We start from the raw sequence: 14,843 nt of genomic DNA, 5'->3' as shown, positions 1-14,843 counted from the left end.
ACACTTCAACAATGTGGGTGGATCATTTTTATGCAAGATGGTGATCCTTCACACATTCGACAGCCAATGAAGCAGCAGCTGCATAGGAATTTCGAAAATGCTACAAGTATCATCCGTCATTTCCCTATAGCCTGCCCATCGTTATCGCCTGATTTTAATCCATGAACTTTTGGCTGTGGGGTTACCTGAAAGATGTTGGGTTCAGTGCTCCAATTATGAATGCAGCTGAATTTAAGGCACACACTGTGCAACACATTCTAAATTCGATACTCGAGACACTCCGATCTGCTGTGATCATGTTGTTTCTGGATTTCAGCTTATGGCAGAAAACAGTGGGCAGCATAACAAACATATCTTCCACAATTAGAAACCAATGTCATTATGCTTTTTATGCAGTTTTTCACCTCAGGACAATTAAAAAGTGATTCTTCTCATGCATTGTGGTACGATCTTACCATGATAGATGGGCTTACCTAACTAACAGTGTCACACACCTGTTGACTGCCAAACTTGTGCAGTCACACAGATTGAACAGCATGGATCAAGCAATACACAGCTCGAACCACAGTTGCCGTACTGTGATTCATCTGTCATTTCCGGCTGACTCCATTTACATTAAGATGTTTACAGCATCATCTATTGGTAAAATTTTTATTATTCCCCCACCCCCATTTCAATAATATGCTCTTCAAATTTGATGTCATTCTGAGCAGTGGTTCTCTTGCTATAGCATTTTGAAACAAACTTTAATAAAAGTGTGAATTATTTAAACGAATCCTATCCAGCCCAGCCATAAACTCATATTATACACAAGGTTTAAATAATTCACACTTATTTAAACAATGGACTCGACTAATTTTTTTAGCTAATATAAGCATAAGCAGCAGCAGCAGCAGCAGCAGATGTTTCACAGTTATTGATAGTGCAATTTGTTAATCATACAATGTACTTCAAGTGTGCATTACTTTTGCATCTACAAGTTAGGATAAAACAGAAGATGTGTCTCTGTTTGTTCAGAAAATATGACGATTACAATGAAGTTTCACATATGTGGTATGAGAATGTATTGCATAAATTACAGAAACTGATCTAATTATTCAGAACTAATAACAACTTGTCATAGTCTCAAGACTACCTTACAGTAATATTAAGTCTGCTGAACTACATCCCATGGGGATATAAGGACATCACAATAGCTACATCCTGTTTCTGCATCACTTATGCTGCTCTGTACACGATCACCGAGCACTATTCACAAAATTTTCTCAGGTGTATAACTATCTTCATAGTTTGCATGTGAATCATTTTGATAACAGTTTGAGTTATCATATGTTCTGATGGACTGATGCCTGCAAGTTGGTGTACTCTCCCATATCCTTTTATCCTTCAATGTGCTACAGTTTGAAGACTGTTACGTTTTAGGTCTGCAGCACAGGACACTGCTCGGCTCACAATTACTGTCCAGGAACTGTGGAATTCTGATATTTATCTTAGTGTTCTATCTTTGCATTTTTATCACCAAAACCAAGTTTTGTTCTACACTTTTTAAGCTATGCAATGTGGGATGCCAGGCTAATTGAGGTAATAACCTGAATCACAATTAATTGGTTTTCTGCTATTTTAATTTCAATGGCCTCTTTTATGATCAAATTCCAGATGAAATGGCCGAAATCTTGGAAAAACTTTTCTACCACCACTCACAGGTTTGATACAACAAGGTTAGTCAACAGTCACAGAACACTGACTAGTGACAACACATCCTGTAGATTTCAAACACAAGAATATGCTGATGCAGGTTTCTTCTGTCTGAAGACTGGTTTGATGCAGTTCACCACACTAATTTTAACACCCAAGCCTCATCATATCTGTATAACTACTGGGTCTGTCCCTATTCTTTACATATGTGCCACCATGGCATTGATCAGTATGAGCCTGGAAGCAGTGTAACAGCACACCATGTGTGCAAATAATTGCCAAAAATACCATCTGATTCTACCACAGTTATATGCAGTCTGGCAGTATCCTCCACAACAAAGGGTCCACGTCAGTTCCCAGCCTTCTATGGGCCAACCAGCAGCTGATGCTGGTCTGGGCAGCCAGCTTCTCCAGACCAGCTCACAATTCTAACTCCACTGTGACAAACTTTGGGAAAAACAACGAATCATCCCACAGGGACCACAGCAGCACCAAATTTCTGCCTTGGAGGGCAGGGGTTTGCAACCAGGTCAGTACTGTTGCAATCTTTCCACACCAGGGTGAGCTGCTAACCAGTAGCCATGGCAGCCTTTAGAAATTAGCAGACATACACAGCACTGGCACTGCTCACTTGGGGCTGCATAGTGCTAACTCCGGCACCCACTGCTGAGTGATAAAGCAGGACACGGGCATAAATCAGCCACTACACCAACATGACTTTCTGATTTCATCGGCATTGCCCATGGACCATGTCCCTGCAGAGGGGGTATTCTGGAGCACCACAGCTCTCTGACATTGTAATCCAACAAAAACAAAGTATGATTTATCTTGCAGCAGAGTTTTCCTAACCATCCCTGATCAGTACTTCCACTTCCACTACCTGCCACTCCACCACCTCTGCACTGTAGCAGCACCATTCACCCCAGGTTGCTACACTAGGGTTATATTAAATCCCACATGTGCACACACATCTGTGTTGCACATTTCTTGCCTTCTTAATCTGATTCACTAATTTTTATTAACTAACTGTTCTCCTATTTAATCTTCAGCAGTCTCCTGGAGCACCACATTTCTTTCTTCTTATGTTTCCTGGCACTGCATACCTTCATGGGGTTGGCAAGTTAATCTTCATTTGGCAATGTTAATGGTTGAGAATGGCTGGATGCCCTTCCTGTCACCACCCTTTCCACCTCTGGAATGTAATTTGTGTATCCCAACTCACTGCGTCCAGTGTTCTCATGTGAAAGTGCAGAAACATTTTCAAAGTGCTTGTGAATCATGTAACTGATGTGCGACATGGGTAGCAGCTCAGTATTCACCTAATCAGATGTGGGAAACCACCTAAAAACTAATGAATGGGGCAAGTGTGCACCCAGCCTGGCTGTAATCTGCCAGGCTTATTCAATTCAGGGCTGGCGCACCTCCACCAATCCCATAAGTGGAGAGCAACAGCACACAGCTATATGAGTGAGTCGGAAGCATCACATTTCACAATATTCTATTTTCTTATTGTCTTTACTGTTTATCATCCACATTCCACTTGCAGAAAAGGCTGCACTCCAGACAAATACCTACAGAAAATACTACACTTAAAGTTATTTTAATCATTAACAAATTGCTCTTTTTCAGAAATAGTTTTTCTTGCTTTAGTAAAACTGCATTTTATAACCTCTTTACATCTGTCATTGTCACTTATTTTTCTGCCTAAATAGTAACACTCATCAATTACTTTTAATGTCTCATTTCCTAAGCTAATTCCCATGGAATTATTTGATACAATTCGACTACATTCCATTAACCTTGTTTTACATGTTACGTTCAATTTATAAAATCTTTTAAAGAACTGTTCATGCTACTGATGATCTAAGTGGATTGTTGACTTTGACATGAGTTAGTTTCACAAAAAACCACACAGCTTTCATTTCTTTTCCCTGAACTTAAATTCCCTTTCCAAATTTCTGTTTTGTTTCTTTTACTTCTTTCTCAATGTGCATCGTGTAATGTAGGGAATAAGCTGTAGTCCTGTCTCACACAGTTCAGTATATTCAACATTGTCAGAACATTTTTTCTAAATCTAGAAGAGTTACACATTTAAGTTTTATTCACCCTATCTTTTAAGGTAAGTTGCAGAGGCAGTATTGCCGAATTAGTTCCATTTCTCCTGAAGCCAAATGTATCTCCCTTATGCCAGCATCTACCAGTCTTTCATCTGTTTTGTAAATAATTTATCACAGTATTTTGCAAACCATGACTTATTGAACTGATCATTCAGTAATATTCATATTTTCAAGCACTTGCCTTCTATGGAATTGGAGTTACTAAATTCTTCTTGGCGTCTGAAGATATTTTCCCTGTCTCACATAACTTGCACATCTGGTAAAATAGTTTTGTCTTGGCTGGTTCTCCCAAAGATCTTTTCAGTTCTGATGGAATGTCATCTACTCCTGATGCATTGTTTTGACTCAGGTCTTTCAGTGCTGTATCAAATTTTTAATACAGTATTGCATCCTGTATCTCGTCTTCATTCACCTTCTCTCCTTTCTCTAGCAAACTGCATTTATATGACCGTACAATACACATTGTACTGTCATATAAGGTTTATCATGTTGTATACATTTAATGGTTAATGTGTGTATGTACGGATGTGTGTGTGTGTGTGTGTGTGTGTGTGTGTGTGTGTGTGTGTGTGTGTGTGTGTGTGTGTGTGGGGCATGCGCGCGCGAGAGAGAGAGAGAGAGAGAGAGAGAGAGAGAGAGAGAGAGAGAGAGAGAGAGAGAGGGAGGGAGAGAGGGAGAGAGAGAGAGAGAGAGAGGGAGAGAGAGAGAGAGGGAGGGAGAGAGAGAGGGAGAGAGGGAGGGAGAGAGGGGGAGAGAGAGAGAGAGAGAGAGTATATACCTATCCTTTTTCCACCCTAAGGTAAGTCTTTCCGCTCCCGGGATTGGAATGACTCCTTACCCTCTCCCTTAAAACCCACATCCTTTCTTCTTTCCTTTTCCTTCCCTCTTTCCTGACGAAGCAGCTGCCGGTTGCGAAAGCTCGAAATTGTGTGTGTGTGTGTGTGTGTGTTTTATTCATTGTGCCTATCTACCAGCGCTTTCCCGCTTGGTAAGACTTGGAATCTTTGTTTTTAATATATTTAATGGTTAATAATGAGAAATAATGAGTATTCGGTTACTCAACTGCAAATTGGTGGGACCTGTACAATTCAGGCCATGGTTCATGGTTTGAAAATGAGAGAGAGAGAGAGAGAGAGAGAGAGAGAGAGAGAGAGAGAGAGAGAGAGAGAGAGTATATACCTATCCTTTTTCCACCCTAAGGTAAGTCTTTCCGCTCCCGGGATTGGAATGACTCCTTACCCTCTCCCTTAAAACCCACATCCTTTCTTCTTTCCTTTTCCTTCCCTCTTTCCTGACTAAGCAGCTGCCGGTTGCGAAAGCTCGAAAATTGTGTGTGTGTGTGTGTGTGTGTGTGTGTGTGTGTGTTTTATTCATTGTGCCTATCTACCAGCGCTTTCCCGCTTGGTAAGACTTGGAATCTTTGTTTTTAATATATTTAATGGTTAATAATGAGAAATAATGAGTATTCGGTTACTCAACTGCAAATTGGTGGGACCTGTACAATTCAGGCCATGGTTCATGAAAATGGACATGACTGTCCAAAACTAGTCACCACAAAAAAATGACTATTCACAACTGTGACATACCTTGAATGAAAATACACATTGTAATAGATTTCAGTCACAGTCCACATCTGCTATTGCAAATGTTTTGCATCTTAAAACCTGTTTATGGAAACTCTGTTTTACAATCATATAATCTATGTGGAATCTCTGTCAAGCGTGAGACTCTGCTGTGCCCGTCAATGCCTCACAGGAGTCACTGTAATAACTGAGGTGTTAACATGCAAAAAAACATAGTCACAAAAAATAAAAAGTCAGTTGAAAACATAGAAAGGGCACATACCAGTGACATGATGGTGAATTCAGATGTAACAGTGTCTGGTGTCCTCACTGCCCTTCCATGTACACAATCCCTTTCATGATTCTTGAACCAAATGATACAATGATTCAGTTATGCTCTTGTGTGAAATCCTGCCAGGCGACTCCATATATCATTCCTTCCCCTCAGTACATGTTATCCTACTATTTTACCTTCTCTTTCATTTCCTGTTAATTCCAGTCCTCCACAACAACAACTAAATTTTCATCTCCCATAACTACCTGAACGAATTTTTTTCTCTAGGTTGTTCCTTTATGGAACATCATGATACAGTTTCTCCTTTCAATCATAAAACAAGCACCGAAATAGCAGAGACTGAGATGTTATTGTGGAACAGAAAGTCAACTAAAACTGTTCAACAGTGGAAAGGCATTCATACCTGATGAAATATCTATGACATTCTACAAAGATCATATAAAAGAACTTGCTCCCGTCTAGCAGCAGTTTGTATAGATCGCTGGAGCAATGATGCAATCAAGTGGTTTGAAATAAGCAAGTTATTCCCATTTTCAACAAGTTTTGTTGGACAGATGCAATAATTATGGGCCTAGTCTAGCAGCAGTTTGTATAGATCGCTGGAGCAATGATGCAATCAAGTGGTTTGAAATAAGCAAGTTATTCCCATTTTCAACAAGTTTTGTTGGACAGATGCAATAATTATGGGCCTAATAGCACTGATATCAAGGGCATAAGAAGTGGCATTTGTTAATTAAAGTAAATGTGATGAGCTGGCCATAAATAAGAGGAAATATCAATTACTGTTACGGTACACAATTTGTGATAAATCACTGGAAGGAGTAACAGCTGTAAGATACACAGAAATACTGTCCAGATCAATCTCAAGATAAATAACCATGTAACAGTAGTTCAAAAAATACTTGGGAGACAAACAATGCCTGGGGGGAGGGGAGGAGGTGGAGATAGAGAGGGGGGGGCAAAGAAAAGATGTTGCATTTTGTCAGGAGCTTCTCAATAAATCTGACAGTGAGGATGATCATAAAACTTAAGTGGCAGGCACTACAAGAGGTGGTTTACATCAGGATGAAGTCTACTGTGAAAATCCAAGAGCACATTTCATGAGAACAGTTGGGCAACAAATTACTACCTCTTACAAACATAAAACAAAATTATCATGACAGAAAATCAGAGAGAGTACAGCTCATACGAGATACTTATTGACAGTCATCACTCCTATGCAGCAGGCATGAATGGAGCAGGAAAGGGGGAAATGGTAGTGATACCAGAAGGCTGTTCTTGGGACATAGATTTAGAACACAATGCCCACATGATTCTAATATCACAGTAATAGCTAATCAGTCCTTTTAGTCTGCAAGTGTGTCTCATCCTTCTAGAGCACCCTCAGCACCAACCAACAAATAAATGACTGGTTGTAATATTTGCTTGGTGCCTTCAGCTGGTAGAAAAGAGTGTTGCCACGTGCTGGGATAGCTCAGTCAGTAGAGCACTTGTCCACGAGACACAAAGGCCCTAGATTTAAGTTCTAGTCTAGCACACAGTTTTAACCTGGCAGGAAGTTTCAAATCAGTAGACACACCACTACTGAATAAAAATTTATTGTACTATTATCTCACCACACTGTCTGGTGCCTTGATAATACCCGGCACTGAAATTAAATAAAATGATTACCTCACAGCTGTTTTCTGTTTGGAACCAACTACCCTCTTGTCTACACACAATCCAGTACTGCAAATTATGTTGAAGCTGAAATATTGTGTTACAATCACAGTAACACTAACTGCATTGAGTGAACAGGATCTTGCTCCTCATTCATTAACCCCCTCCCCCCCCCCCCCCCCCCCCCCCTCATGAACTCACAGTTCTTCATGTTGTTAATATTTGGAGCTATTCCTCCTCAGTTGTTACTTCAATTACATTTATCATCAAAGGGAGAAAAATTCCATCTTTTGTAACATTCCATTGCTAAGAGAAAATTTTTATCACTTATGATAAACACAATTAGTGCACTTCGTTCAAAAATCATTTGTCCCACCACCAGATTTTCTTTGACCACATAAGCCTCTATCTTTGATATTTCTTATATCTTCCTTTATGTTCATTGGTGCTGTTGCTCATTCACAATTCACTCTCATTACCCTACTCTTCTTCTATTATAATTTCTTCTGTTAGCACTGTTAGTCTTGTGATTACACACATGGTAAATGTGACTTAACAGTCTGTTAAAACACATACAGTAATACAGTATCACATATAATGTATTGCAATTAAAAAGCCTGTCTGTTTAGTTTTAAGAGAGCCTGATCTTAACAGGAAAAATTGCTACATCACATAAATCAAGATTCATTAATAATACGAACACTTACATTTTCTGGAATACTGGGCAGCTGAAACTGGTTTGGGCACTTACAGATGAAAATCTGAAACAAAGCATCTTATCACAAAGTAGTAGAAAATAGAAATCTACAAAATGCACAAATAAGTAGCTAAAGATGATCAAAAAATGAACTTATGAACTCACACTTTCACCATTATTAAAAGGCACCTGCATAACAGTCCCTGGTTCAGGTACATTACCCTCATAAACTGCATTTAAAAATCTGTACAGCTCTTCTGTGTTAGAATTGTGAGTTATTTCTGCTACATGATTTAGTAATCTGTAAAAGAAAATTATTTTCATGATGTATTTAACTATACTGATTCACTGTTGCAAAAAGTTACATAAAACAACTCTGTTTTCACACCCAGAACAGTGAGACACCGTAATCTAAAAATACAGTAGTTTACCAGCCTTACTCGCTGATACCTGAACCTGCTCTGCCAACAAATACTCAACACCTAAAAAACAATTACAAAGCATTCATATAGACAGCTGACTGTGCAATTGCACTGCTTCAAAAAAGACTGAATGGAAAATCACGGTGACGGTCAATCGGGTTACCAAGGGACTCACCAGTGTGGTTATTTGTCCCTTTATAGCCTCATAATCAACAAGCCAGCAGTAGTATGTTGAGAGTAATACAGGACAGAGATGAACCAAGAGCTTCGGTGCTACCACAAGCAGTGATCTATGAAGGAAAGCACACAGATTACTGGTAAAAGAGGGACGATTTGCACAGGCGAAGGTAGAGCAGTGAGAGGAAGTGTGCAGGTAAGGGTCCATTCAACAAAACTGTAACTGAAGACATACATCCTCAGATAACCCCCCACCCCCCTACAGCAGGAGAATATTTAAAAAAACTCACATATTAAATATATTATTAGCAATAATGACAAAGGACAAGTAACGCCTAGATAGAACACCAGTATAAGGAGATAACATTTGGAGTTCACTTGAGGGTAGGTATGGAGCTGAGTGAGGAACACTTAGGGCAAAACAAGTAGCAAAATATGTCACCTCTCCACATCCATGCCTTATGTCAACTATGACAATGGTTCTTATAAATAATTTGGTAATAACAATTTTCTCATAGGAAGATTAAAATGTGGGTTGCTTTCACTGCATGGTCAGCTAGAATAAATGGTGACGATTGGTTGAGATTTAATTCACGCCATCGATCAAGTGAGTCTGGACATGCAACAAGGATGTGGCAGAATGGCAGGGTTGCTGTGCAGGTGCACTGTGCAATATTCTCTTACCCAAGTATGTAGTCTTGAGTGAGGTAAGCGTGACCAATACAGATGTGCCGTACGACTGTACGTTCTTCTGTACGATGTTCCATTTCTTGGTGGAGGTTTGTATCATTTGGAGTTTGCTGAGTCAGACATTGGTCATCCAATCTCCTTTTCACTTACATATGATATGACATCTGAGATACAACTACAAAGCAGTAGGTCAACAGAGGAGACTTCTTAGCTAATTTAATCAGAACAGTCACTGCCTGGGATGTCTATGTAGCTTGATGTCCACAGGAATGACATGGAGGTTACTGTAATGTGGGGCTCTTGCAGCAGTTTGTGAATGGCAGACGTCAACGGATGGGTTGGTGAGTGACTGTCAATCACATTACTGAGAAAGTCACTGCAGACAAAAAAAATCTCTCACATTTTGAGTTTTTATGTGTGTGGGTCTTTTGGGCATTGTTACTAATTTCCTCATGTAAATACTGCGTATAGTGTGAAAGGTACATTACCTAAATGTTTTCTCAATAGATGTACAGCTGATTTTCTGGCTGTTGTTGGACCCATTAGAATATGTCAGAATAAATGTTGCATAGTTGTGGAGGACTGAACAGAATCTATGGCAACAAATATTAAGAGTGTGTGTGATGCTTGATGGCACACTGGAGGTCCATTTGTACAACAGGTCGAGAAATATACACATGCACAACACGTCTTTTGTTCTAACCATGACAGTTCTCCCTGTTTTTAAAGAATTCATAAAGAGACAGATAATGTTCTGTAGGAGAATTGTGTAAAAGGCATGTTCTGGGCTACAATAGATCTTAATCTTGTAATTAATTAAGAGTTGCTGAAGGCCTATCTCCATTGACGTACTTGCTCCCAGAAGGAAATTATTGAAGGGAATCTTGCAGAAAACTCCAGTCACTAGGTAATTCCACTGTGACGCACAGTGTCTAAGAAGCCTAAAAAAAAGGAGGCCCTGCTGATGTGTAAGGTACACATCCACTGTCTAATCGCCTTAAAAATCAGTGAGGTAAAATTTTACCAGAATCTGTTACCTGCTCCTCGAGAAATGTTTCTGGGAAGTGAAGAGAGTTTTATTTCTGTGTACAGCTAGGGTATCCAATTCACAGCCCACAGTCTGCAGGCCACAACGGTATGTAATTACCACATCATCTTAAGCATCGGTGAACAAAAACCCACTAGCAGTGAATCTTTTTGTAGGAGACTATGAACATACAAAAAGAGTTTAAAAACAGATTCCACACAGATGTTTTCCAGAATCGTCCCTTCAGAATAACACATGAAGGTGAAGTGCCGATGCACCCAAGTTACATCTTGTTGATGCTGATAGTTAAACATTTGAAATTCTTCGTATAAGAGATTTCATAAGAGAAAGTTTAATCTTAACTGCAGAAATTTTTTGCCCACGGAACTGAAGGCTTTTTAAACAACCCATTTGTCTGCAAATACAGTTGCGGGAAAAGTTACTGATCTGGCCATAAATTTTTTAAAATACTCAGCTCAAAGAAAAATCATCTAGTTTTGAAGCTTTTCCATTGCCTTTAATGATGGTATGGGCATTAGAAGCATACCTCAATTAGCTATGTTTTTTCGCTCTTCTGACATGGATTTCAGCATTTTTAAAGGAATTATTTTAATTATTTCCAGTCCAAAACATTGTACGGGACAAGATATATTTAACCATGTTTTTGAACTACTGCAAAAGTATGAACTACAGATGGAGCTCCTGTGATTATTCAAAAAGCAAGTAAAAATCAAAATACAAACCAGTTTTCTGACAAAATGTTATTACAATATTCATCCTTCATGGCTGAAACAACAAAACAAGGGGAAAAATCAGAAACATTTGTGATCAATACAGTATGGATTTTAATCACTGTTCTTTTTCCTTCGCTCCTACGCACATGGAAAGCGTAAATGTTCACAAATTATGTTGTCAGTACAGGACATTTAATTTTTATCATTCCCTATTTCAGTATCACTTCATGTTTCTGCATATCTTAACTTCTATGCTACATAAAATTGTATATTGCTGCTTTTTTACCCTTCTTATCCTCAGTAGGCAGCTTCCTAGATAAATATCTGAATCAGACTTACCATAAAAGTTGAATACACAAAGAAAATTGCCTGCAAAAATTGTATTGCTGTGCAATAAAATCTGGTAAATTGGACTTTTAAGTTGGATTATGAAGGCCTCGATTCCACTCAATTTTCTAAGATTCAAAATTTCAGTTCTCGAAAGCAAAGTAGATACAATAACAATCCCATGCGTAGCATTGTTGTAGCCATCACTGTACGTAGTAAAGAGCTTTTTGTGCTGTAGAGATCAGCAGTGGGACAAACAAAGACTAGCGGCCCCAAGTTTTCCGACTACTAGCAAATTCTATTGATTCGGAACAAGAGTGTGTGTGCACACCAAGGAAAGTTTGCCAGAGAGTACTTCTCAAAAATTTCACAACACTTTTGTTCTGATCTTGATTTATGAAGAATGATGCTTTCATTACTGATTGAGAGATTGTTCTATTCAGAGCAGGGAATAAGCAGATCGGTTGGTCTACGAAGTCCCAACTTCAGCAGCATATACATAGTGATGCACATGCAAAGAACAAAGGAAGCAGTACCATCATCTATGAAGCAAATTTTATTGTCACAGATGCAAAAGACTCCAACCCCACAGACGAATTAAACGAATTTTTCTACATGTGCTCTGCTACGGCTGCTGTGAACGTTCCATAGTACGAGCTTCAAGTGCTTGAATATCACATTTCCACAAAAGTACAATTGGCAACAGAGTCTCCATGAACTGACATTAAGGAAGAACTATTTTGTTTTTCATTACCAGGATGCAACGAAAAGTGTGTGGAGCTATATAAGTATCCATCACATCTGGGAAGCCATCGAATCATCAACAGACATACATTAATGTTTCACTAGCAATCTCATTGTGCAATTTCAACATTTTTGTTGCTGTAGGACAGACAACACTTTTATTTCATGAAGAATTTATTACAGATGTGTTACAATTGCAGTACATTTATTTTCCTACTTGTTTTGAACCAAGTGGCTGATACTCGAGGCTTACCTCATGAGGGCAGGCCTGAGAATAAACCGGTTGGTTCGAAACTAGTTAGCAAAATACACGTACTGCAACTGTGACAGATTTGTAATAAATTCTTCAGGCAATCTTGTTGCTGGCAAACTCAATGGAGAAAAATGCTCATAGCCCGTACTGATTTCTTGCCCAAGTACTGGATTGCACAGATCATTCAATAGGAGCTTATTCTGTGAATGACAGCTTAAAGTGCTGTCGCTACAGGGAATCCAGGGAAAAAAATTCAGCCGTGTGGTCTAGAGCGCCTTGTCACGGTCCACGCGGCTTCCCCCATTGGAGTTTCCAGTCCTCCCTCTTTTGTGTGTGTGTGTGTGTGTGTGCGTGTGTGTGTGTGTGTGTGCGTGTGTGTGCGTGTGTGTGTGTGTGTGTGAAAATTTCCAATTTTCCAAAAAAAATTCTTGTTACGTATTCACATGCTGTGGCCTACAAGATGGTGGTGGCAACTACCCTCTGTGTATTTCATCAGCATTAAATCCATTTCACTTCTGGTCCAGGAACTGCAATACACCACCAAAAATGTGTGCAGCAGCCACCCAGAAGCAAACAAAATAATTTCATATGCCAAGAATGTGTTTCTTAACGCCCTGCATTGTATGTTACTTTATAGAGAGCTGCTACCAAACCTAGTACTTCCATCTGAGCCTGTTCTAATGCAATGGGGTAAATGGGTTTCAGTTGTCAGTTTTTATAAAATAACTTTTACTAGCCATGAAATCTATGACTGATTCATTTCCAAGAGAATTTACAGTTTCAGTACAAGAGGCATGTAATGCTTCCACTGAACCTAACAGTAACTTCAGCTTCCTTGCCAGTAGCATACAGGAATTAGAATCTACTGGGCTGCCTTTGCGTAAATCATTTGAAATTGTTGAAAACATAAAAGCACATTGGGTGACTTTATAGGTGGGATTGGGCAGAGGGTAGTGAATAAGTGTGATGCAGTTTTGGCAAAAAAATCTCAGCTATTTGTCTTTTCCTGCCCTGTGCAATATAATCAGTGTGAAAGAAAAAGATGCTCCAGCCAACATCACTCCAGGTATATTTCCTTTCCTAAAATTTGCACTCTAGTTCCACTGTGAAGTAGGCAGCTCATTTTCCTCCTATAAAAAATTATTTCTGGCCAGTGAAATTCTATAAGCACAAAGAATTTGGAGAATTACCCAATTGTTCATTGTGCTTCAAAATAAAAAGTACTATTGGGTACTTTAGTAATTTAAGGGAAGACAGACATTTTAGCAAACAGAAGTAACCTAAAATAATTTTCTTTTAGTAGCACAGTGTAGACATACAAAATAAAAAAAATTAAGTAATGTGAAGTGTATCTTCTTAGTATACTTTCCATGTTTCTGAACCTAGCTGATTATCTGGTGTTGCCGAGGTATGTATTTATTCTAACCTTTTATTAGTTCTTCTCCTCCTTCCAACCCCCCCTCCCCCTCCCCCTCTGTCCATTTCCTCCTCCAGCTCTCACCTTCTGTCCCCCTTACTCTTTGTCCATCACCCCTCCCCACCCACCCCCATCAACTTCCTCTGCCCCCCCCCCCCCTCCTGCCAACCTCCTCCTCCCAATCTCCTTTTCAATCTCCACTTCTCCTCTCTATCCATCTCTACCATCCCCTTCTCTCTGCCCATCTCTTCCTCCCCCCACCCTTATCCATCTCCTCCCCTTTTCTTCTCAGTCCATCTCCTCCTCTACCCTTTCTGTGTCCATTTTACTGTCCACTCTGTCTCCAACCCCCCCCCTCCCCCCACCCCGCCCCTGCCTGTGCCCACCTCTTCCTCCCCCTTGCCCCTCTTCGTTATCACACTCGGCCAACCAGGAGATTGATGGTTGTTCTTACTGCCACACTATTTCTTTAAAAATTGTAACTAATATGTGCACCAAATTTGGTCGAAATCATTCCAGGGGTTTAGGATGAGCTTCTTGCATGTGGCTTTGTCTGCATACAAAAATGTCAAATATATTTCACAAATATTTAAGATATTTCACACATATGTGTGAACAAATTTCACCTGCACCTGTAGCAAATTTGGCCCTGCAATTTCATTTTCATACAGCTCAATGTTTATGACAACATATTTCACATTTCACAGATTATAGCTAAATATACCAATGGATATACCTGCAACATCATATCATTGTATAGAACATATAGTAATTCATATTATATGTTCTATACAATAATATAATGCTGCAGGTATATCCAATGGTATATTTAGCTACAATCTGTGAAATGTGTTGTGACCAGAGTTAGAAGAAGACAAGTCATAAATTAAAACTTCATGCATGATTTGGCAGTATTTCACACGTCAGGGTTTATGGCGCCACACCTCCTGAAGTTTGTGTTGCTCAATGACATATTTTTCTAGATACATTCAGCAGCATATGTGGACCATGTCTGCAATAAGTGTTG

At 39.4% G+C, this 14,843-nt stretch overlaps 1 protein-coding gene across 2 annotated transcripts in view; it reads right to left on the bottom strand.

Annotated features, from left to right (window-relative positions):
- Positions 1-14,843, bottom strand: part of LOC126268180 (DENN domain-containing protein 1A-like) — a 257,983-nt gene that overhangs the window by 191,077 nt on the left and 52,063 nt on the right. For both annotated transcript variants that reach the window (XM_049973781.1, XM_049973782.1), the window contains exons 4-5: positions 8,191-8,326; positions 8,036-8,089 (exon numbers count right to left, since the gene is read on the bottom strand). In XM_049973781.1, the coding sequence (XP_049829738.1) occupies positions 8,036-8,089; positions 8,191-8,326 (190 nt within the window). The remainder of the gene's footprint in view (positions 1-8,035; positions 8,090-8,190; positions 8,327-14,843) is intronic.

This window comes from Schistocerca gregaria, chromosome 4, assembly GCF_023897955.1.
Source record: "Schistocerca gregaria isolate iqSchGreg1 chromosome 4, iqSchGreg1.2, whole genome shotgun sequence".
Classification (NCBI taxonomy): domain Eukaryota; kingdom Metazoa; phylum Arthropoda; class Insecta; order Orthoptera; family Acrididae; genus Schistocerca; species Schistocerca gregaria.
The sequence above is the reverse complement of the archived record's forward strand: the minus strand, read 5'-3'. Positions and strand labels throughout refer to the sequence as shown.